Raw genomic sequence first — 24710 nt, forward strand, 5'->3', positions numbered from 1 at the left:
AGTCACTTTTCTAGGAAGGAAAGAGGAATAAGTATTCAAGTTTTATCTGTAGATATTTGTACGCAATTTCTTTGTATATTTTTCAATATAGCATGGAGAATGAATAGGAAAGATAATTTCAATAATCAACTGGGACACTGTCCCTTAATTAAACTCCATATTAAACTGTTTGAGCCATTGGAGAATGCAATTTCTACCCTATTTTACAGCTTTCCTCTGTCGATGTCTCAAAGAATATGTACATGTAAAGTAACACACATGTATAAGATGCATTCCTCTCTCCCTTATTCCATAGAGCCAGTATTCCATTCCAACAAGCTCATCATCTTGTAAACCCATGGAATGATCACAAGAAGGTGCAGATCAGTCGTGATGGACAGGTCAGTCAAATAGTGGTCAAACACAAACTTCTAATGACACGTCTGGTTTTCATGTCTTGAAGTTTAAGTTTGGAGCAGTAAAAATGTGTAAAACTTGTGAAAAAAGTGTTAAAAGAACAGTGGCAAACCAAAATATGAATTGATATATAACAGTGCACATATAGGTGTATTAATTGCTTCACATTACACAGTATACAAAGATTGTCTTTTCAGTGACAGTCTCATCATTTGGCTTGGAAGTGGAGGAGTTCAGATAATTGAGACTTTTACAAGTGACAGTACAGCCCCCACCCAGTGTGTCCATGTCATTGTGAGGGCTGTTCAGTTACGGCTGTAACACTCTAAGAAATGTGACAAATTGTATAGTATAGGGGGAATTTTAAATCACTTTCCATGTCAAAGTTATTAGGAGAGCATTGACAAGAGCCCTATAATTATAACCTTGTTATGTTGTGCACTTAAGATTCCTGACTGTCAGGTATGTTCAATTCTAGGAGTTAGAACCTAAAATTGGTGAAGACCTCTGTAAGCTGTGGGATGCTGACCAAACCAATCTAAGTGGGCGTACCCCGAGAGCAGCCAATAGCATGAGCAGACGAGGCAAGCCTTCTGGACCGTCTCAACCTGAACCCCACCCCTCTCCTGGTCAATGGCAAGGTGCACAGTACACTACTATGCAACAGGTGTATGCTACCCACACCCCTTCCATGCCAATACCTGTCCCCATTCCTTCAGCTCATTCCCGTCACACCATCACTGCCCCCTACCCTCGCCATCAAGTTGTCGCAGCCCAACCCATGGCGGTACATCCAGCTGTTCCCTTCGGGGCTCATGCGGTTGCATTGCAGTCTCAGTTCCGTCCAGCAGGTCCCAGGTTTCCAGGAGCCATTGTGCAGCCACCTCATATAAGGACAATGGGTCTGCCACCACGGACCACAAGAGGGTCATTTAATCCGGCCAGGAAGTAAGGTAGACCATGCCTTACTGGTTATTCTACACCTGTTAAGGTGATTGTCAAGAAACCTCCTCAACAAAGCCCAATGTGAATCCTAAAAGATCCTTTGAAATACTGATAACTAGTGGTTGTTTCAACCACAGTTTTTTTAGTCTCGAACAATCTAACAGTGGTGATAACCAATATGGAAAATTCACCGCCTTGGTAATTATTCTCCTTAGACCCACAATTACATCATTTAAAGTTTGCTTACAGTGGGTGGCCACGACATGGTCCAGTAGAAGTGCACGTGCAGTCCCGTTGTAAGGGGGGTTGTTCTAGAATTTGGCCTAACTGAGGAACCAGAAATAGACCACCTTGCAAAATATTAAGGTTCCCTCTTTTAAGAATCTGGGCCCAATGTGGTAAATTTTTTATTATTTGAAGTATTCACTCAATGGAGCATGTGTCTCCAGGAAATTTTATTTACATTTTCAGTGTTGTGTTTAACATATTCAAGGGTTCAGTATTGCGACATATTTGTCTTGCACATCAGTTAGTAGTTGATTTTGTTTGATACGTCATAAAAGGAGAAAAATGACATGAACACAAATTGGAAAGTTGCAGAGGAAGAAAGTGATACAGACAAGATGATACACCATCTGCATCAGCAATAATCCCAAAGTAAAAACCATGTATTCCTTCCTAAACCCATAACTTACTTATCAGAATCCTTTGGCAAATTTTGTACAATAATATATGCTATATGTCACACTTTGATAAACTTTGTGCGCCAATACTTTTCCACCTGAGGAAATCCCAGAATGCTGCACTCTAGAATTAACTCTTTTGTGCTAATCATTAATCCTTCTGTTTAGAGATGTGTTTGCTTTTTGTTGCCATTCCCACTGTGGTAGAACTGTCAAGTTGCATGTCTCATTGCTTAATTTGTATGGGTTGTGAATGATTTAATGAAAATGGATCCAAATACTCAAGAGAGTGTGAGGGATTTTCTGTGATCGTGTCGATTTTGTTGAACTCAGATTGAAGAACAAGTCAGATGTGTTTATCATCCACAATGTAAGGGAGTTAAATTTAAATGACATGTACACTGGTCATTCAAAAGTTTACAAAAGGAAATTTATTTAAACTAAGTTTAATATATATTTTTCACAAGGAGTTTGTAACAGACTATGACCTTTATGAGTTCTAGATTTACTGCTAAATACTGCTAATGCAGAAAACATAGCACTGGAGTTACAACCAGCTGTCATATTTTAACTTGTTTCTTACTCAAATTACTGTCAGGTTGGAGGAAAAACTCCAATAAAATTTTTATCTAAGGTAGAAAACACCAGCCAAGTAATGATAAACCAAAATTGAACAAGTAATGTTACAACTAAGAAAGATGAAGGCAGATTAAAATGTCAGTCTTAAAAAAAAGAACAACAAAATTGGTCAACTTGTAATTGATTCAAGGTGCATCATCCATGATGAAACACCTTTAAGTGAAGTTCTACTATTTTATTTTAAAGATATACAGCTATTTTTAATTAATTTTCCTTGTAAGGGAAAAGCCTCAAGCTTATGTGACAAGACTGAGGCAGAGAACTGTTGCCTGTACTGAGTACGTATGAGGTATAGTGACACTGCAAACACAGTTTCATGTATTTTCGTTTACTTCAGACATGTGAAAACACTTTAGCCATACTATGTTTCATACATATTTTTTCCCAGCTTCCAGCTCAATACCCCCAGGGGTTATCGCTAAAGTGAAGTGAGAGTGAAGTTTTGCAGCCTACAACCATGTAACAGTCGAAGGAAAGCTACAGAAATGATCTCATGTGAGGAAAAACAAATACTTAACATACAGAAAACACAAACATGGAGATTGTCTCCACACCAATATGTAAAATTCCAATGAATTCTCAGAAGGCTCTTTGGTCTTGTCGCATAAGCTTACTGCTTTAACCTCACAGCGTTGAATTAAAATACCTGTATACATGTCTTTGCATAGTATTCAAGCTTTTACAGTACAACACTACATAACATCCTGCAAGGTCTGCAGCAGGATTTTTAACCTTGATAGATAGCCTAAGTGAAAAAAATTAATCCTTTTCAGTACTTCATACAGGGTTTTTAAGCTATTCAAAATGTTAATGGTCCAAAGTTGGTTTTGTTTGTAACAGTTAAAATGTGCACTAGCTAAAAATTCAATATCAAGTTCACAACAGTTTACATTATAACTGTTCCAAAAGGAACTTTAACTACCAAAGGTTGATTTTTAAACATGATTGTCATTATTTTATGAAATTAAAAGTACCTAGACGAAATTCCACACACAAATTCCTTAACTTCTAAAGAATTAACAACAAAGCAACAACACTGATGCAACTATACTAGTCATATTCTCTGTAATAGTATCTATATACATTAGGGTTGTTATAAGTAGCTGGGTGCTACTGGGCTGATTTTTTTTGTCTGATTCTTCACAAAAAGGTGGAAAAACCATCTGCTCCAAAAAGAAAGGCTAAAAGCCTCCTACTTTTAAACTTTGTGACAGCCCTGAAACTATTAAGGCCACCTCATATTACTCATGTATTATACAAAACTAGATTGTGGTCATACAATTTATGCCACCTAGACAACAACACTGGCATTAATACCGCTAGTTATTTACTATGTATAGTCTTTACTCTTTTAAATCAATACCCCAAACATACGAGATTGGCACCAATACTTGACACCAAGTCAAACAATGAACTTCACATGTACAGTAGTCACAGAAGGTCCTTCACACCAAAAATTCAAACAATAATGACTGTAAGTTGTGCATGTGATCTCAGCTGCCTGTCATAATGATAAAGACCAAGGCAAATCTTGAAATTCTATCCTTGAGTTGCAGTTAGTAGTTATCAGCGTGGGCCCTGTGCATGATGTGCTGGGGAATTGTTATACTGCCAGAACTCAACCTGGAGTCAATTCCTGTACATATCAAGTTTGATGTTTGAAATGTCCCAGTCATGCATGTACTGAAGAGGCAGAATGAACCGATTCCCCACCCTCCCCCCCCCCCCCCCACCCACCCAAGCTTTATACTGAGTTACCATCAGATGAATGTACGTAATCACCAAAATTTGGCACACTTTGAAAAACACTGATAGTGATAGTGTTAGCATTAATGCAATATCAATTTGTTGTCAAGGTTTCCTCTTCACTGGTAAATAACAGAGAAGGTCATTTTGGTCAACTCGTGCCAGATTTTCCCACTCACCCAAATGAACAGGATACATTTCCCCTGGTGAGATTCTAATCCCACTGTCAATTGGGAATTTGTTAATGATGAAATACACCCTCCCTTCCACCTCAATTGCATCAATTGCATCAAGGTACATGTTGATCCGGGGAATATGGTTTTGTTGAACAATTGACCAGTACATGTACTTTCCTTCACACACCTCAACACTGGCTTCCTCACCACAGGGTTTATTATTTCTGACAGACGTGTACCCCCCAGCTACACACAATTTGTTATTAACTACAAAAAGTGTAGAATCAAAATGAGGTTCGCAAGTGTTTGATAGGAAGTCCCAGCGATTTGTTTGTGGATCAAAACTATATAGCATTGCGTTCAGCATCTTGTTATCCTGATGTGAATGCAACTGGGCACACCCATAAATTACATACAGCTTTGAATTGAATACTGTTGCTCCAGCATAGTAACGACCTTCATGGTCGCTACAATCACTTAGTTTAGCAATAGGTTGCCATCGACGCTGGGAAAGGCTATACCTTTGAGGAACTTGATTGTAATCACCTATAGCATACACGTAGTCACCTATAGCGCATAAGTTGTTAACCAACCATGGGTAGCGTGGCAACTCTCTCCACAAATTTTGATCCAAGCTATAACAATGAAAATTACCGAAGTTATCAGCTACATACAAGTGGCTGCCAACATGCTCAGCTGTGCGGTAACCAGCTTGCAAACCAGCTAGCTGTGGTTGGCTCATGGATGTCAGACGTTCCCAGCATTTAGTTACAACATCAAAGTACCTGGCAGGAGATCCAGGAGTAATGGCAACAAGAACCTGCAACAAGATACAGGAACATTTACATGTAGACCCCGTCCACACTACACCGGAGGAATTTGAAAACACAGCTTTTTTTCTGCAGTTAGGCCTGCCATCCAGACTACATCACGAAAACGGAGTTTTTCGAAAACGCTCTTCAAACTGGAGGAATTTCACAATGCCAGCTTTTCGTTTCCATGTGGAAGGAAACATTTTCAAATGGCGGAGCTTTTCGAAAACAATGACTTCACAATAATCATGTGATTTCCCTGTCTGGTTCCTCTAACACAAATCCAAAGTGACCGGCGATTGTTGGGTTTTCAAATTTCTCCAGTGTGGTGTGGACGGAGGACATTTGATGCGTCTTCAGAGTGAAACCTCAGTTTTCAAATTCCTCAGGCGTAGCGTGGATGGAACCTTATTTATTATATAATTAATTAGTTAATTAATTAACAACATATATTAAAAATTATGTAATTATTCATAGTCCGGTGACGTGACAGTGTTATACTGCAAATATTTATGGGCTGGACTTACTTGGCTTGGAGCTCGAGGCTTTGATTTCTCAGCAAACCTGGGCACCTGCGATGGCACGTGAAAATAAATTGCCGCGTCAAATAGAATCTTGTGAATATCTGAAAGTCGCTGAAAATCTCTTGTATTCAATTCATGGATCAGCACTTCAATGTCCACCAGCCCCAGACGAACAGCTCCGATAACTTTAGCCGCTACTGCTATCCTTTCTCTCTTGTGTTTAATCCACTGCATTACTGATTTGAAGACGAACGTCTCTGAAGGTGCACTGAGGTCATCTCGACTGAGGAGGCTGAATAATTTGTCTGCGCTTAGGTGGGCCAGGAATTCTTCGCTTTCACAAATGTCATGGTAATTCAAAGCCATCTTGCTTTCGGCCGCCTCTCTCAATTCTCTCAGGCCATACTTTTCGGCAATTGCGCAAATATGGCAGTACCAGCGGACATCAAGGTTACACTGAAGAACTTCCCTCTTCAAGAAGTCACAACACTCTTGAAGAACGCTTGTAACTTGAAGATGATCAGCTGCGGCGAGGACCTGAAACACGTTTTCCTTGTTTATGCGAAGGTATCCACTATAAATATAGTCAATTATTTGTTTAAACGTTTCAGAGGACATGCTTTCATCCCTTAATTCAATAACTTCCTGGTTCGTCTCCTTCATTCCATTCGAAAACATGGCGTAGAAATAATCACTGTAAGCAGCTAATACCATACGGTGAGCAGGAAATAGGGTCCTCCCTACTTTTAGCTGTACATCAGTGAATATGCCTTCTTCTCGAAACTGAGCACACTTCTTGACAAGAACGTTAAAATGTGAAAACATGATCGATCATCTCGTCAGCTATAGTATGACAGCTCCCGTTCGGCCAAGGACGGAAGTATTAACTATTACTTTCATTATGATAATTCATTTAAATATTGTGGGCGCTGTGATTGGTTTACAGTCAAACCAAGTGAAGCGTACCCCTCAAGATTACTTTAATGCATTGATTATTTGAATATTGAACTCGCTAGTCGTTTCAAGACTAGACTGTTCACAGCCCTCTATTTTCTCGTATTTTTATTCGATCGTTGAACGCGCGGATAGAATCGCGAGAGAACTGGACGCCAGCGCAAAACGGAAGACCTGGCTGGGTGGGGGGTTTCGCGCTCGCTTCGCTCGCGTGTGTAAATAGAGAGGTTTTGAACAGTCTATTTCAAGAACGCAATAATGAATTGATTCTGTGAACATTGAACTCGCTAGTCATTTCAAAAATCAATATTAAATTGATATTTTTTGAGCATTAAACCCATTAGCTGTGTTCTTGGAACGACTAGTGGTTTCAATATTCAAATAATCAATTCATTAATGTCATCTTGAGGGGTACACTTCACTTGGTTTCACTGTGAAACCGTTATCAAACTAAAACAAGTTATTCTGGGACGTTTATACATCTTTTAATTTTGTTGCAACATACGTTTAACGAGAAACTGCCTGTAGTGTAACACAGTGATAAAGACATGAACTTGTGTCACAACGCTTTCGTGCACAAAGAGGAATCAAGCTTTGTAGTCCCTCTCTGTCACGCAACGCTGCGCCCAGCGTAGTGTTGTGTGACAAAGAGAGAGCCGGAGTTTTCAAGCAACAACCTGACATTATCAAGGCCACCTCATGTTGCCCATGTATTATACAAAATTAGATCGTGATCATTCCATTTGTGCTACTCTAGACAGCAACATTGGCATTAATACGTCTAGTCATTTACTATTTATAGTCTGCTTTTTTGAATCAATACTCCAAACATAAGAAATACAAACAGACGTTTGCAGGGGCGGAAACAGGATTTTTCACAGGGGGGGGGGGGGGAGGGGGGCTGGTATCCTGGGGTTGCAGAATCAATGGGGCATATTCCTAAACTGTTGCAATTTGAGAATTAGAACCTAATTGAAAACCGTTTCACTGAAGAAATATCAGCAACGCCACAAAGTAGAAATTTCAATCGGGTACCTGTCCAGAGAGTTTGCCTTTATTTCTGCCATGATATTCACAACCTGTTTTCAAACTTTTATGGTTCGCTACTCCAAAAGGAGGGTGGCTAGCCACCCAAACCACCTTTCCTAAATCCGCCTCTTGTTCGGCACCAAGTCAAACAGTGAACTTCACATGAAGTGACAGAAGGCCCTTGACACGAAAATTCAAACAAAAACGGCTGTGAGTTATTGTAGCTGTGATTTTAGCCACCTGTCATAGTGATAATGACCAAGGCAAATCTTGAAAATTCTAGGCTTGAGTTGCAGTAGTCATCATGCAGTTAGGGTCCTGTGTATGATGTGCTGGGGAATTGTTATACCGTCTAGAAATCGAACTGTTTAGGATTAATCTCCTGTACATATATATCAAGTTTGATGTTTAAACTGGGCCAATTATGCATGTAGAGGTAGCATGAACCAATCCTCCCCTCCCCCCTCCCCCCCCCCCCCCACCTGAGCTTTATGCTGTGTGTCATCAGATGAATGTTAGTAATAACCATAATTTGGTACACTTTGGAAAACACTGATAGTGATGCTCTTAGTTGAGGTATTGGTCTTCAGGTCGTATAAAGCAATTTAAAAAGGTCGAGACAGCAGAAAGAATCGTGATTTTTAAGAAGATTACGACATTTCTTAATTTATGAGACATGTTTCGATGTTACTAACATTATCTTTAGTTACAGAATATTTGAAAAACCGTTAGGACTATATGACAACTAGGCGAAACATGCATAATTAATTATGATTAAGTGACAAAAATTGATTACATATTTGAGTGAGTTACTAAGTGTTTGAAAGAATATAAAGCCTATAAAGCGTAAGTGTCAGGTTGACGTGATGAACTTGTTGATTTAAATTGGGCTTTTCCCAATTTATATGCATAGCCTCCTTAGTTTAAGTTGAAATTCAGTAGGGGCGGAATCAAGGATTTCGAAACAATCCGCAGAGCAAGACTGACGACATCGAGACATGTAAAAAATGTCGTTATCTTCTTTAAAATCACAATTTAAAAAGGCATATAAAGTTTCAACTTGTCTCATTTCCATCTGTTTATCCGCTAAAATCTTTGAAACTAATAATTCCTTAACTCATAACAAATTTTTCCAGGTAATTCCTTCCTACAAATCATGGCAAAAAGTTATTTAATAAGAATTTGCGTTCACATCGCAGACAAACTAACGCGTGTACCTAATAACCCTTTTGAATTTTTGCGTAACTAACTAAAAATTAGATTCCATTCATCAAAAAGTTCGTCCATGCTGCGTTTCGCTGGGTCTTGCTTCGATGAAACACATGAAAAGACACTTTGTTGAGACTAGAGAAGGAAAAGAGCGTTAGAATTCACGCAAGTAGACTCGTTCCCACTCGCTACTCACGGGTCAGATTGGATTGTTTTAAGAAAAGCGGTCTGGATCGAGTGGAGCGCGCGGGGGGTGTATGGGAAGAGGCGGGTAAAAACATAAACCATGTCGTCCCGCGCGCCATATTCCACCATGGTATTCAATCTTCTCTCCCCCGAAAACACGTTAATAGCGACTGGGTACTAGTCCATTGCCCGAAATAGTTTCGTGACATTGCTCACGTGGGTCACGTGAAGTTTTGGGGTAGACGCGACGATCACGCCACAATCTACGAAATTTGCATTTCAATCACTAACTAACTGACCGAGCGTTGGAAATGTAAAGCAAAACAGCGTAAGATGGTCGCCCATTCCGAGATACTTTTATCCAAGTGTGCTCAGTTTAGAGACGAAGGTCAATTCATCGACGTTCGTTTAAAAGTACGTGAAGACATCTTTCCAGCTCATCGCATTGTACTCGCTGCGAATAGCGATTATTTCCACGCCATGTTTACGGATGGAATGAAAGAGTCGAACCAGGAAGTCATCGAACTGCAGGATGAAAGCATTTCACCTGATGCTTTTAAGATTGTAATGGACTCCATCTACACTGGAGATCTTCGCGTCAACGAGGAAAACGTGTTTGAAGTTCTTGCTGCAGCTGATCATCTTCAAGTTACAAGCGTTGTTCAACAGTGCTGTGATTTCTTGAAGAGGGAATTTATCGAGCTCCGACTTGACCTTCACAACTACTGTTTGCTTTCCACAGTGGCCGACAGACACGGTCTGAGAGATCTGCAAGAGGCCGCGGAGAATAAGATGGCATCGATGTACGTGGATGTCTGTGAAAGCGAAAAATTCCTGAGCCATATTGGCGCAGACCAATTATTGAGCCTCCTTAGTCGAGATGACCTCAGTGCACCTTCGGAGACGTTCGTCTTCAAATCAGTGATGCAGTGGATTAAACACAAGAAGGAAGAGAGGATGGCAGTTGCAGGTAAAGTTATCGGAGCTGTTCGTCTGGGGCTGGTGGACATCAGGGTTGTGATTGAAGAACTGGACACAGAGGAAATGAAACGAGTTCCAGAGGTTTACACGCTGATGTGTGAAACGTTAGTCTATAACTTCATGCCTTCTCGTAATCTTAAGTTTGCTGCGGAGAAAACAAAAACAAGATCGACTAGCCCGGTAAGAGAGTTTGGACTGTACATGTAGTCCACAAAGCTAAGTAAGTCACGTGATTGATTCGATGAGACAATGCCATCTTCGAATTATCATTTATGCCAGTCTATAAAATTCATGTATTTTAATTTGCCACGAAGTTAAGTCCGTAAAGTTCGTCTGCGTGACATGATTTCATATTTTACGTCACGGTAGAAATGTTTGCATTTGGGTATATGTCACTCGATCCCAGTCCCTGAAAATACACGCACATTTGGTAGAGATGCACCATTTTCATTTGGATAGGGAGGGAGGGGTCGTCTCCTCCGCAGCCGTTATTAGGGTCGTCACGCAACGCTTCTCCCCCACTATGGGGGAGAAGCACTGCGTGACGACCCTAATAACGGCTGCGGATGAGACTAAAGGAGAGGTGGTGTTGGCAATTTTTGTTTCAGTGTCGTTTTGTGTAAGATTTGTTTCTTTTTGCTCCGTATGTGTCTTTTTCGCTGTTCGCTTTCCGCAAGTTTCTTTTTGCTGGTTTTTTTTTAGGAGAAATTTTTCGGTGATTTCGCGGTCCCACTTCCCATCTTAAGATTTAAGAAAACCACAACGGCAACAGTAACGTCCCAAAACATTTAATGAGCAGAACAATGGCTGCGCACGTGTATTATAATTCTTTGTACATTTCTTTGCCGTCAAATTCTGCGTTGTTTGGAGAACGTGAGCCGTGACGGATAATTTTTGAAATATATATTTCGAATTTTACGCGGTGTTCCATATTCAGTTTCGAGATAGTTTTGATAGTTTCTTTGTATCTTTGTATCGTTAAAATTCCTTATCTGTCGTTTCAGGTTGTTATAGCGGTTTTACCTGGGGCTCAGATGCAGTATTTTGGCGTTGAAGGAAAAACGTGGAAACCTTTGGCATCCACAATACCAGCAATTGAGGCAACGGAATGTTACTGTGCTGCATCCGCTGGCAACAACTTGTATGTTGCTGGATATGAATGGAGTGTGGGTTATTACATTTATCGTTATAATACAGAAGGGAATGTGTGGGAGAAGATGCCACACTCGTGTGGTGGAATCAAAAATTTATGTATTGTAGACGATTACATGTATGCAATACGTTCTAATTGCAGTCAAGTTCCTCAAAGGTATAGCTTTGCTAAATGTCAGTGGCAAACTTTTGCTAAAGTAAATATTATGAGTAATCATCCTAGTTACCATTTCTACAATAGTGGAGTAACAATACTTCACTCAAAGGTGTATGTCCTTTATGGAAGTGCTAAACTAGATTCAGTTAGCTGGCGTATGCAGAGTGCAGGCCTACACTGCTTTGATCCAGTAAAAAACGAATGGGAAGAAAAAGCAAAAACCCGTAAACCTCACTATGGATCCAGTCTTTTTGTAGTAAACAACAGAATCTATGTTGCAGGGGGTTATGATTCTATTAACATCAGTAATGGTTCTCCACTTGGTAACCCTGCACTTGTAGAAGCTTATTATGAGGACAACACTTGGTCTGTTGTGGAACAAAAACACATTCCCCCAGGCAACCCTAATGCCGTAGAAATAGAAGGGAAGGTTTTCTTTATAGTAAAACATTTTCCAGTTGACAGTGGCATAAGAATTCCACCAGGAGAGCTGTATCCTGTTCATTTGGGTGAGTATGAAAATTTAGCAAAAATTGACAAAACTGCTGTTCTGTGTTATCTGCCAGTAAAGAGGGAGAGTTTGAAATCAGAGTGAAAATGACTTTTTCACTCACTTTTAATATCAAATTTATACATTAAATATATAAAACATGTAAGAATTTTCTTGTAATCAACTTGCACAGGGTTACGTTAATACGATAGTTACTGCACAAAGGAAAAAGATTGTAAGCAAAATGAGGAGGGGATGAGGCGAGCAAAACAAGGAAGAGCCGGGAAGGAGATGCGTAGAAAGCAAGACTAGTAACTTCTCGTCCCTCCCCTCTCCTATCTCTATCTTTAATCCAGCTTATGACGCTCCTTCCTTGCTTGGTACTCTTTTTTCATGATTTATTAAACCTTTAGTAGTTCAGGTTTCTATTGGAACAAGGCACTTTCTTTAGAAAGGCTAACTTCAATTTGTATACATTTTAGAGCGGTTTTCAATCGGGTGTTGTAAAACCAAAACCAAGGAAATCACTCTGTCCAGTCACAAAGGACACATACAATCCAATGAACCGATCAAAACTCGAAGTAAATGCATGTACCTGGGGCGAAGGCGAAAAAACGTGCGTGGATTTGTGAGCGAGCGAGCAACTTCACGATTGGTTTAGTTTTTCTTCTGATTAATGGGCGCGAGTTTTAAGCCAATACTGTAGCGTATTAATTCAACACCAATTACTTTTCGACACCCATTGAAAACCGCTGTACCTGTTAAACTCGCAGTAACATACTTTCAAATGATCCTTTAGTGGATGTTTAAATTAGTTTAGAACTATGTGAAGAAGTCTGTAAAATACGGAGAATAATAAAGAAAAATTCTTTCTGCTACATCTCTTCTAATCTTGATTGCAAACTGTACCTTACATCAGTTATCCCCTAAAATTGATGCTTTTCATTTTCATCCAGAATAATTTCTCTACGTTTCTATGGCTTTCACAAATGTCCTGGTAATTCAAAGCCATCTTGTTTTCTGCTGCCTCTCTTAATTCTCTCAGGCCATACTTTTCGGCAACTGTGCAAAGACAGCAGTACCAGCGGACATCAGGTTTAAACTGAAGCAGTTTCCTCTTCAAGAAGTCGCAACACTCTTGAAGAACGCGTGTAACTTGAAGATGATCAGCCGCGGCGAGAACCTGAAACACGTTTTTCCTGCTTATGCAAAGGTATCCACCATAAATTTAGTCAATTATTTGTCTAAACGTTTCTGAGGACATGTTTTATCTCTCAGTTCAATAACTCCCTGGTTCGTCTCCTTTATTCCATTCGTAAACATGGCGTAGAAATAATCACTGAAAGCAGCTAATACCATACGGTGAGCAGGAAAAAGGGTCCTGCCTTTTTTTAGCTGCGCATTGGTGAATATGCCTTCCTCTCGAACCTGAGCGCACTTCTAAACAAGAACGTTAAAATGTGCAAACATGATCGATCATTTCGTCAGCTTTTATACAATTAGATTATGAGCTCGAGATTTCTATTTAAACAATAAAGTGTTTCTGTCGAGGAACTATCGGCTGATAGTTGCCCCGCGGAAATATGATGTTCTGAAAAGAAATATTTGCCCGAGAAGCGAAGCTTTCGACAGTCAAATGCAGTATAATCATTATCCGTGACTTAAAAGCGCGAGAGCAAATCTATTGATATAATGCGAAGAGTGCATTCCATCTACTGGCAGTATTTGGATCAACCCCTGGTCGCTCTCAAACATCACATATGAGAGAAAAAATAGAGTAAAACCCCCGCTTGTAAGAAACTAGTGGTTTAAGAACCTGCTGGTAGAAATTTTCCATTTTAATACCCAAAAATATAAGAACCTGTTTCGCCAACCAAGATCAAGCAGGTTCCTATTTAAGGGTTACAGTTAAATTATGCACTCTTGTTATAGAGACAACACTACATAAATACATTCTGTACAGTTGTGAATGAATACTGTACATTTAAGGACCAAATCTATGTTTCTTCTTGTTTCTGGTAATGATAAATCATCAACTATATCTCTTTCATAAAAATCAAGAACCTACTTAGCCTAAAATGCCAATAACTACGCAAAATATAAGAACCTATTTTGCCAGACTTTAGGTTCTTACACGTGGGTTTTTACTGTATCCTTATGTAAGAACAAACTTTATCGTCTTATATGGAACCTAAAGTACTTTATAGACTAGGAAAATCTTATTCCGGGTGCTGGAATGTGGAAAGTGCAGGGCTACACTGCTCTGATCCAGTAAAGAACGAATGGAAAGTAAAAGCAACAACCTGTAAACCTCACTTTGGTTCAAGTCTTTTTTGTAGTAAACAACAGAATCTATGTTGCAGAGGGGGTATGATTTTATTAACCCCAATGATGTTCTGCAGAATAACCCTGCACCTGAAGAAGCTTATAATTAGGAAAACAACACTTGGTCTGTTATTGAACAAAGACATATTTCCCAAAACAATCTTTGTGTAGTGGAAATAGAAGGGACGGTGCATTGCATCATCAACATATTTCCAGTTGGCAGTGGGATTAGAATCCCATCAGGAGAGCTGTATCCTGTTCATTTGCGTGAATGGGGCAATTTGGGTAAAATCCACACAAACTGCTGTACTGTGTTATCGGCCAGAATCGGCCAGTAAAGAAAGAGTAAGTTTGAAAACAGAATGAGATCAATTTTCCAACTCACTTAAGATATCAATTTTGTAAATTAAAGGCTAAAGTGAGCAGAAACGTGAGAATCGGAAAGGAGATGAGAGGCAAGAAAGACTAGTTCTTTCCCTCCCCTGTCTCCATCTTGAATCCAAGCTTATGAAACTCCGTCCTTGCTTAGTACTCTTTTTCTTCATCATCATGATTCCCGTGATACTCACGAGAAGATTGGGAACTAAAACACCTGTTGTAAACACAAAATGGCCGTGGCATTTATCAATCCTTCCTTGGATCCCGGATCACCGTTTACTGCTCATAGATGTATATGTTCCGAGAGTTGTCCAAAAGAGTGCTTCTACAAACCTTTGAAGAGGACTCTACCTGATTAAACCAGCTTCGAGGAAAACAATGGTCAGTAATACAAAGAACATCGAAGTATGTGACCGCCACGCTCGACACAGATGAGAAACGTATAAATGTACCTTGTATACAAACCTACTGCTGGAAGGAAAAGCTGGCAGTCTTAATCGTACCTGGGTTTCAAGGATCGCTATAAAGGACCAAAACTTTAATCTTGAAGCCAGCTAAGAGATTTACGTAAATTTATCGGAGCACTTTACGAAGGCGAGTATGTTAGTTACTCACTGGAATATTTTCAAAATTTCCAGAACGTTAAGCGGTCGTTAGTTTTGAAACGCTAGTGGGCAGACAAATTTTATTATTGTTTTAAATTAAGGGCCATTTATACTTTCTATTCATGTAGTCCAGCAGTTTCAAACAGGTGTCACATTTTTAAAACGTGCCTTCAAAGTAGAGCTATTTTCGTGTTTGGATCAAAACTCGATTTAACGGCAGATATTCTTTTTTTAACTTTTGAAGGAACAGCATTGAATTATAATTGCAACATGGCTAAACAAACTGCTATGATATATCTATAGTTGAAAAAAAGAATTGTGACTTTTGAGCGAATATTAATTTTTTTAGAGCGCCGGCAATATGTGCTATTTTTCCAGTTTGGGCAGGCATGCAACTTGTGTCGAGCGGACCGAACTTAAATCAGTCCTACAAAACTTCAATTAGAATTTTAATCAAATAAAACTCAGTTTAGTGATTGACTTGGTAAGGGCTTCGAAATCCCAGCTTATGAGAAAAATCGAATTTTCGAAGTAAAATCAGTGGTTGGTTTTTGCAGAGACAGCCTCTTAAACTTATCCAATAGAAATCAAGCGGCCCCATGCCCCACTGGGGGCCACAAGGAATAATGATGATGAATTGAAATCAAAAGCGATAACAATAGCACCCGCTGTTCATTGTTTGTCTGTACCGCCTACTCTAGCATAATGAGCTGTGTGATATTCCCTATGGAGCATAGCATACGTTCTTAGCAACCAATGAGCTGAGTTCTGTTTGATCGTTCATGAATAATAACGCGAAATATGACAGATCTAGAATCTCTTGAGCTGCAAGTATAAATGTCGCGAGAACAATAGCCACTCTGCCCGATGCATCAATTATTTAGTCAAACGGAATTTGGTTAATAGTTGCCCAGTCTAAGGTGTTGTCGGGAAAAGAGCAGCAAATTTGGCTTTGTTCTATTGTCCACGTGGTCAGACGTATTTTAAAACTTTTTTACTAGTTAAATCTTGAATTCCCACGGCAGTATTATCATCCAGCTTGACGAATATTTGATCTACGTTCAAGTTACTAAATGATTTTAATTGACAAAATGAGCTGACATTGCACTTGATTAACGTTGGAGCTTCAGTGGCACTCTCGAAACCATTGCACGCCCACGGTAAGTAAACGTGAGAGATGAGTGAACAGTGCTCTTGCTAATTACAGCTTGGTGTAGATGTCGAGAAAGAACTGAACGGTTTGAACCTGAGATTTTGCGAAATCAGTTGGAAAAATGCATAAGGCGGAATCGGGATTTTTAGACTTTTCACTCTTGGGGTTTTCCTTATTACTTGGACGAGTATCGGTAAAACTGTTTGACAGTGTTTGTGTCGGCCTCTCCATGAAAACATGTCCAAACTGAAATCAGACATTTTCAAGAGTATAGCAGTAGAACGAGTTTTTAGCAGTTGTTTGTGTACACGTGCTGTTAGCAAGTAGAAAAGTTTTAATTTTAAAATGTTAACCAGAGTTAGACTTGATGAATGGAAAATTCAAAAATGCCATGTACTAAAAATCGGGCGAACAAGACTAAGAAGATGGAGTTGTTAATGATCGACTGGTTCCTCGACTGGAGTACAGTCAAATCTGTATTAAGCGGGCCCCATATTAAGCGGATACCCTCTAATAACCGGACACCAGCTTGAGTCCCTAAATTTTCTTCCCACATTTACTGTAAAACTAGACGCTCTAAGAGCGTTTTCTCGGGCTTCGTACCGCAGTATCAAATCGTACTTTACGAAAACGTGTATTGGACACAATATAAACAAATAAAAGAATCCGGATATTTTAGCTCAAGAGTTCCGCTTAGATATTTACTATTCAAGTTGCTTCGTTGAGTATGTTCCTAATCCAATCGCAAGTCGTGAGTTTAAACCATTTTGGTTCAAGAATAAAGTACAGCTGTTTAAGCATTTATGGAGAACTTAATTGTTTGCAAAGAATTTTCCAGGTCTTTTTACAACTTATGGCGATTACATTGTACATGTTAGCAGAAATTGTACGAAGTTCGTTTACCGGTCGTGACGATCCGAGTAAATGGTGCAGCTGAACATCTTTGCCGTGTTGCGATCTTAAACCCTTTTCAAGAGTCATATCTCCTTTGGAGAGCGAATAATCCCTTTCCAGAGAGCCAAAACGAATCATGATAAACTCCTATGACAAGGCACAAATTGCGTTGCACATAATTTGTGTTTTTTGCGGATAACTTCCAAGAATTTGCGACCCTTAACGCAGTTTATGAAGAAATATTCAAGCTACACATTTTTATTGAATCAAGGCAGGAGTATTTTTAAAAAGGAACTCATTTATAAGGGAAGGTGAGGCATTCTGTTTTGTTGTTTATTTTGGTTTCATACTCGTCTAGTTCATGTCACGCAACTTGATTTTCTTTAGCACTCAGTTCCTAAAAGAATTGGCGTTTGCTAAGACTGCTTAATATATTTGAACCACTAGAATGCATATTTTCCTTTGGACGTTGGTTCGTCAATATTAAATCCCGCACAATTTCCCGTAAAAATCGAAGTTTTAATTTTCTCGCCCAATTTGCCTCCAAAATCACACGTAATTTTTTTTTCCTGCACCCTACTAGAAAGCCAACTAACTTGGAGGCAAGATATTTAATTCAAGTTACCGAAAGTCTTATCTTTACAAATTTGAAGATCGACATATTTTGCGCGGTACAAGAAACAAGTCGCATGTTTTTAATGAGCTACGAGTCCGAAAACGTTTTCGTATTTAGCTCATGTTATTGCAATATGATTTGTTTTACTGCAGTGTTCTAAATAATAACAGCAGTAGCCACATGCAGTCATTGACTGCCTATTTTTTGTTGGTGTTTTCGTAGTTTGAACTCATACCGTGATCAGCTTAGTTGTTATATCACGAGAACGTTTCGAGCGTGAACTTTGCTTACCTAGCTGGCTTTCAAGCAATACAATTCGTGGACTGACCCTTTCCGAAAACGATCGACATCTTTGTATGTGAGATGAACGTATAAGGCGCGATTCTTGCCAAAACGTTCTTCGCAAAACACCGCATTCTGTCACAAAGAGCGACCAATGTCGCGTTTCTCATCCCCAGTTTCCATGGTCTACGCATGGAACGCCTGGGACCATGACCCCCCTTTTGGCGACCAAAACACTTGCATTTTATGACTCGGGCTTTCCTACGGAAGCCCGAGTAATAAACCTGCATTCAGCGGACACCTCTGTTAAGCGGACGCGGATACCAATATTAAGCCATTTTGTTGTACAAAACCTGCCATAAGCGGACACTTCAAGGGCATTTTACCTCTTAAGGTTCAACTGAGACTCCTTTAACACTGTTCAGCGATGTCGTTTTAAAGCTCAGTGATTATTGCAGATTGACGCATCGACTGACTAGACATTGTGCTATGAGCAGTCTCTGATCTCAAATTGTGTTACACTGTGTGACAAAAGGGTTAGTAATTAACTATTATTGCACAACATATTAGGACCTGTTTTGACCGGAAACCCAGTATTATGCAGACACTAATGAGGGTCCCAAGGGTGTCCGTTTAATAGAGGTTTCACTGTACCTCCAATAGACCGTGGAAATTAGCAATAATAAGAAAATTAGTTGATTTTAGGTAAAAAGGAAAAGGTGCAGAAGTGTTTCATTTCTCATTTTAAAGCTTTAGGAGAATACTCAGCACTGTTCAGTTATAGCGCACAGCCAATCGAGTGCTCCTAATCTCTTCTCAGTTCAGTGTAACTCTTTTGTATCTTTTGAAAGATGTCTTTTAGCCTCAACTTGAAAAGTAAAAAGGAAGTTAAGATTGATATAACCCACAAAACTCACAGACCCTTCCCATGCGTTCAACAAATCTACTGAAATCTAAGGTTATCAATAAAGCATCTTGTTTCAAAAGTACAGGCGAAAGGATTTAATTCAGCACTATAATGTCCCAAGTTCAAAGAATTAGAAATAAATGGAATCACCCCTGTTCATTTTCATGTTAATGTCGGTTACGAGCCTTTGTTTTGCTCAAGCCATGCTGTCTGAGGCCATGCATGTCGTTTAAAGTTCTTGCCACTGCTGACCATCTTCAAGTGAGAAATATGGTTAAACAATGTTGTGATTTCACGCTGATCCAGTTTGCTCAGCTTCATTTTGATGTGCAAGCGTACTGTCGCATTTGGACAGTTTCGTCGCGACGATGACGTAACAACTCTGTACAATTTGCATTTCTTGATCTGCAAGATTTGCATTTTTCAAACTGCAAATCACTGTTGCATAAAAACGACCCCTCTGTCGCAATTACAGTTCGCCAGTAAGCAAGCATTGCAAGACAGATGGTCGCCCATTCCGAGATTCTTTTATTCAAGTGTGCTCAGTTTCGAGACGAAGGTCAATTCATCGACGTCCGTTTAAAAGTGCGTGAATACATCTTTCCTGCTCATCGCATTGTACTCGCTGCGAATAGCGATTATTTCAACGCCATGTTTACTGCTGGAATGAAAGAGTCGAGCCAGCCAGTGATCGAACTCAAAGATGAAAGCATTTCACCTGATGCTTTCAAGATGGTAATGGACTCCATCTACACTGGAGATCTTCATGTCGACAAGGAAAACGTGTTTGAACTTATCGCCGCAGCTGATCATCTTCAAGTTACAAGCGTTGTTCAACAGTGTTGTGATTTCTTGAAGAGGGAATTTATCCAGCTCCGACTTGACCTAAACAACTACTGTCTGCTTTCCACAGTGGCCGATAGACACGGTCTGAGAGATTTGCAAGAGGCAGCGGAGAAGAAGATGGCATCGATGTTCAAGGATATTTGTGAAAGCGAAGCATTTCTAACCCATATTGGCGCAGACCAATTATCGAGCCTTCTCAGTCGAGATGACCTCAATGCACCTTCGGAGACGTTCGTCTTCAAATCAGTGATGCAGTGGATTAAACACAAGAAGGAAGAGAGGATGGCCGTTGCAGCCAAAGTTATCGGAGCTGTTCGTCTGGGGCTGGTGGATATCAGGGTTGTGATTGAAGAACTGGACACAGAGGAAATGGAAAGAATTTCTGAGATTCAAAAGCATTTAGTTGAGGCGTTAATCCATAGCTACATGCCTTTTCGTCATCCCAAGTTTGCTTTGGAGAAAACAAAAACAAGGTTAACTCGTCCGGTAAGAGAATGGCCTTCACTTTTCCAAACTAACGAAGTGGCGCGATCTATTAAATACACAGATGTCATCTCCGAAAATTTGCCATTTATCTTAATCAAAATTCATAGAAATTCTGACGGACTAATTGTTTGAATTGTCCTATTAAGTACGTTTGTGATATTTAAAGTTAGCCTGATTTGATTTTCCTTTCCTCTTATTTCAGGTTCTCATTGCAGTTCTACCTCAGGCTCACATGCAGTATTTTGATAATGAAGCAAAAACGTGGAAACCTTTAGCATCGACAATACCATCAATTGAGGCGACCCAGTGTCACTGTGCTGCATCGGCTGGCAACAACTTGTATGTTGCTGGATTTGAATGGGGTGTTGGTCATTACATTTATCGTTATAATACAGAAGGTAGTGTGTGGGAGAAGTATCCACACTTAAGTGGTAAAATCAACAATTTATGTATTATAGAGGATACAGTGTATGCAATCAATTCTAATTGCAATCAGGTTCCTCAAAGGTATTGCTTTTCTAAATGTCAGTGGCAAGCTTTCTCAAAAGTTAGTATTAGGAGCAATCATGGTAACCGGTTTCACAATAGCGGAGCAACAGCACTTCACTCAAAGGTGTATGTCCTTTATGGAAGTGTAAAACTGGATTCAGGTGGCAATTGGTGTGTGCAGAATTCAGGGCTACACTGCTTTGATCCAGTAAAGAACGAATGGGAACTAAAAGCAACTACCTGTAAGCCTCACTTTGGATCTAGCCTTCTTGTGGTAAACAGTAAACTCTATGTTGCAGGAGGCAATGTATATATTGATGAAAACGCTAATGTAAGTGGTGACCCTGCACCTGTTGAAGGTTATGACGAGGAAAATAACACTTGGTCTGTTGTGGAACAAAAACACATTCCCCTAAACAATCTTGGTGCAGTGGAAATAGAAGGGAGGGTGTATTTTATCATTAATAAATTTCCAGTCGACAGTGGAATTAGAATTCCACCAGGAGAACTGTATCCTGTTCATTTGGGTGAGTGGGAAAATTTAACAAAAATTGTTACAACCGCGGTTGTGTGTTATCTGCCAGTTAAGCGAGAAAGTCTGAAAACAGAGTGAGGTGAACTAAAAGCTGCTGCTAGTAACATTGAGTTCTTTTTATTTTTAATTACATTGTCGGTAACAATATACCACAACCATAATAGGTACATGAAGCTTACATAACGTTTTCTCTTTATAGCATCCATGGGTACAACTTAATATTTTTAGGGTATCGTGAGATGGATTAAGTTACCATCACCTGTAATTAGGTCATGTTCGTCAGTTTAGAGGATGTATTTATTAAGAAAGTTTTCTTTTTCCACTTTGGCTCGCCTAACCGAGGCAATTCTCGGCGTTGCAAGTGTCACGAAATGTTTAGATTTAGGATTTAAAGCACCAAGCAAGACTTGGTGGGTCCCATCATGGTTTGTTGGAAATACAGTGCTGTAACTTTGGTGAAAAAGAGATTTGTTCTCATAAAAAAATCGACACCCGTCTTTAATCTTTCGTTGATTTCCAGGGAATGTAAGTTAATGAATAGAGGTGACACATGCCCCAGTGGCAGCCGTATAGAAGTATTAGGTTGTTAAATGAAAGTTTGCAAGCTCTTTCGCTGATTCCAATAGCTTTGACTCGAGCTCTGTAAAGATAACAGACCTGCTGTTTAGTCTGTAAGCAATGTAGTACATTCTCTCATAACGAATAGTGTAATATTAATGCGTGGTTTATACTGAACGTCGTGGAACATTTTTGTAAAAACCTATGCATCTTAAAGGCATTAAATAAAGTGTACGACAGCAATTATTCCGTCCTCACGCAAGTCCCATCTATTTTACGTACTGTGTGCGAGGAATAACATTTTAACCAGAATTGTCAGTTTGATGAAATGATTTATTTTTTAAAAAAATAATCTATAATTCACAAACCCAGCCACAAAAACAAGTAAATTACATGAACAGCAGACCTTTCCACTTTAAGTTACTGCTTAAGGAGGTAGAGAATAATTCAGGATCTACTGATGGCCTTGCGTAAAGAAATTATAAAATGGAGACTGTACATTAGCTCGGCTTCTTGGCGTGAAACGTAATTTTCAGCAGAATTTGTTCATAATTATATTTGAAAACACGATAGAGCTGAAAGTCTATAGTCCGCAGTCTCCATTTTACCCTTGGTCTGCAGTCTTCATTTTACCCTTTATCCCCGTCTGTAGTCGGCAATCGGCAGTCGGCAGTCTGCAGTCGGCGGCCCGTAGTCCGCAGTCCGCAGTCCGCAGTCCGCAGTCCGCAGTCCGCAGTCCGCAGTCCGCAGTCCGCAGTCCGCAGTCCGCAGTCCGCAGTCCGCAGTCCGCAGTCCGCAGTCCGCAGTCCGCAGTCCGCAGTCCGCAGTCCGCAGTCCGCAGTCCGCAGTCCGCAGTCCGCAGTCCGCAGTCCGCAGTCCGCAGTCCGCAGTCCGCAGTACGCAGTACGTAGTACGAAGTCTTGATGGTCTGGATGGGGGCGGGGGAGGGGTAACTTTTTGTCAGGTAAATTTTTGGACCATTTGTCAGCCTCCAATTCAGTGGCTGTTAATAATTAACTTGTTAAGACCTTAAATCCTTAATTTTTTTGCACTTTTCATCATCATCAAGAGATTATGGTCTCCTGTCATCATACAAAGCAAACATCTCAATTTTTTACAAGCAGCTGCTAATAAAAATTAATGCCTAAGTTTCAATGTACCTATTAACCTTACAAGAAATACAAATCCACGCGATAACGAACTCGTGGTGACCTTCCAGATCTGAACACGACCTACCGTTTTGCTCACTGTCTCCTTCCTCCGCGTGCATGATTGATGGCTCTAGTTACCACTGTCAGTCTGTTTTTATTGCAAATTTTTAGTTTTTTTCACGGTTAGGTAACCCAAGCTCATTACGTGAGCATCATTATCACTTCAATGGTCCGCCGGTGGTTTTGCTACAATGCCGTTTCGCTCTGAGTCGATTCGATACACATGGATCGCTTTAATAGCAGCAGACGATTCATTCTCCATGTGGCTTTCAATTAATGATCATGCAACAGATAGTATGAGGGCAAAATTGTAAATGACTCACTACTTATTAACCGAGAGTGAGGTTTTTATGGGAATATACCAACCGAGCGATAGCGAGGTCAATACGGCAAGGCAGAGGTCTGAGATTTTCACGCAAAGACCGAACGTTCGAGGTTAATAAGTTGTTTAGTATATGGCTTTGTTTTTGCTGACCCGTAATTGGCCCGTGGGCACTACGGGTAGAGCTGTCCTGAAGATACTCGGCCAACTTTTGGGCAACTTTTTCGATTTCGGGCGACTTTCCAATTCGGGGCAACTTCTTGCGTTCTAAGACAATACTGCAAAATTATAACAGACCAAACTGGCATATGAAAGACTTATGAAGCACTTTTTTCGCTTTTTTGGTCACAACCGCCGCCGTTTTACACATTGTGGTGCATTTTCCGCATTGAGCTGCATTGGTTTGCCTGTGGTTTGAAAAAGGTGATTCAAGTGATCAGCGGTGTGTTGACAACAAAATAGCGGAGTGCGGCTCCTCATGCTGTAGCCTGCGAACAGGCTCCCGGTGAGCCCCAACGAAGCGAGGGACCTTTCATTATTTCACAATGGTCCCGAAGGGCACTTAACGCTGTGTTATGAGGATGAATTTTAAGTAGAGTGAAGCCGTTTGGCTGTGCTATAGCAAATTTTTTTGGAGGTCAAAGGCAATGTTTCCGGACTTTCCGCTGTTATCTGCATGTCGTCTCGCAGTTTGATACGTCTATCATGTCCTTATAATTTCTTTAAGGCTCATTTCAATACAGCAAAATATGTTGTAAGCTCTCCAAATGTTGGCTCTGGAGGGACAAAGTTTGAAATATTCCTTGGACATGTTGCTTACTTGCACCCCATATTATGACGGAGGGTCCGGTTGTTTGATTAGAACAGAGTTGTTGTCCAGTACAGAAAATGTAGCTTCTTGACAGGTCTAATTACCTCATTGAGTGACTTTTACGGGCTAATCACCAAGGGCAGACAGGCACATCAAAAACAAAATCTACAGGCTTCTCTGTCCCGCCCCGATCGCTTTGCTCTCCGAATTCTT

At 40.1% G+C, this 24710-nt stretch overlaps 4 protein-coding genes across 5 annotated transcripts in view; 3 read left to right on the forward strand and 1 right to left on the reverse strand.

Annotated features, from left to right (window-relative positions):
* The window catches only part of LOC110065010 (3'-5' RNA helicase YTHDC2-like), a 31456-nt gene extending 27251 nt beyond the window's left edge, over positions 1-4205 (forward strand). For both annotated transcript variants that reach the window (XM_089296385.1, XM_089296386.1), the window contains exons 43-44: positions 296-380; positions 875-4205. In XM_089296385.1, the coding sequence (XP_089152511.1) occupies positions 296-380; positions 875-1348 (559 nt within the window). In that variant the 3' untranslated portion in view covers positions 1349-4205. The remainder of the gene's footprint in view (positions 1-295; positions 381-874) is intronic.
* Positions 4206-4385: 180 nt separating this feature from the next.
* Positions 4386-7049, reverse strand: LOC110064951 (kelch-like protein 15). Its single transcript, XM_020772057.2, has 2 exons — positions 5925-7049; positions 4386-5405 (listed from the first exon to the last, which is right to left on the reverse strand). Exons 1-2 carry the CDS (start codon positions 6744-6746, stop codon positions 4515-4517), a joined length of 1713 nt encoding a protein of 570 aa, XP_020627716.2. The 5' UTR covers positions 6747-7049; the 3' UTR covers positions 4386-4514.
* Positions 7050-9406: 2357 nt separating this feature from the next.
* LOC110065059 (kelch-like protein 12) lies at positions 9407-12957 on the forward strand. Its single transcript, XM_020772168.2, has 2 exons — positions 9407-10460; positions 11285-12957. The coding sequence occupies exons 1-2, from the start codon at positions 9633-9635 to the stop codon at positions 12182-12184; spliced, it is 1728 nt and encodes a 575-aa protein (XP_020627827.2). The 5' UTR covers positions 9407-9632; the 3' UTR covers positions 12185-12957.
* A 6579-nt stretch (positions 12958-19536) lies between these two features.
* LOC110065060 (kelch-like protein 26) lies at positions 19537-22410 on the forward strand. Its single transcript, XM_020772171.2, has 2 exons — positions 19537-20571; positions 20774-22410. The coding sequence occupies exons 1-2, from the start codon at positions 19744-19746 to the stop codon at positions 21671-21673; spliced, it is 1728 nt and encodes a 575-aa protein (XP_020627830.2). The 5' UTR covers positions 19537-19743; the 3' UTR covers positions 21674-22410.
* Positions 22411-24710: the final 2300 nt, after the last annotated feature.

The sequence above is a fragment of the Orbicella faveolata genome, unplaced genomic scaffold (assembly GCF_042242905.1).
Source record: "Orbicella faveolata isolate gen_17 unplaced genomic scaffold, um_ofav_v1 contig_26, whole genome shotgun sequence".
Lineage (NCBI taxonomy): Eukaryota > Metazoa > Cnidaria > Anthozoa > Scleractinia > Merulinidae > Orbicella > Orbicella faveolata.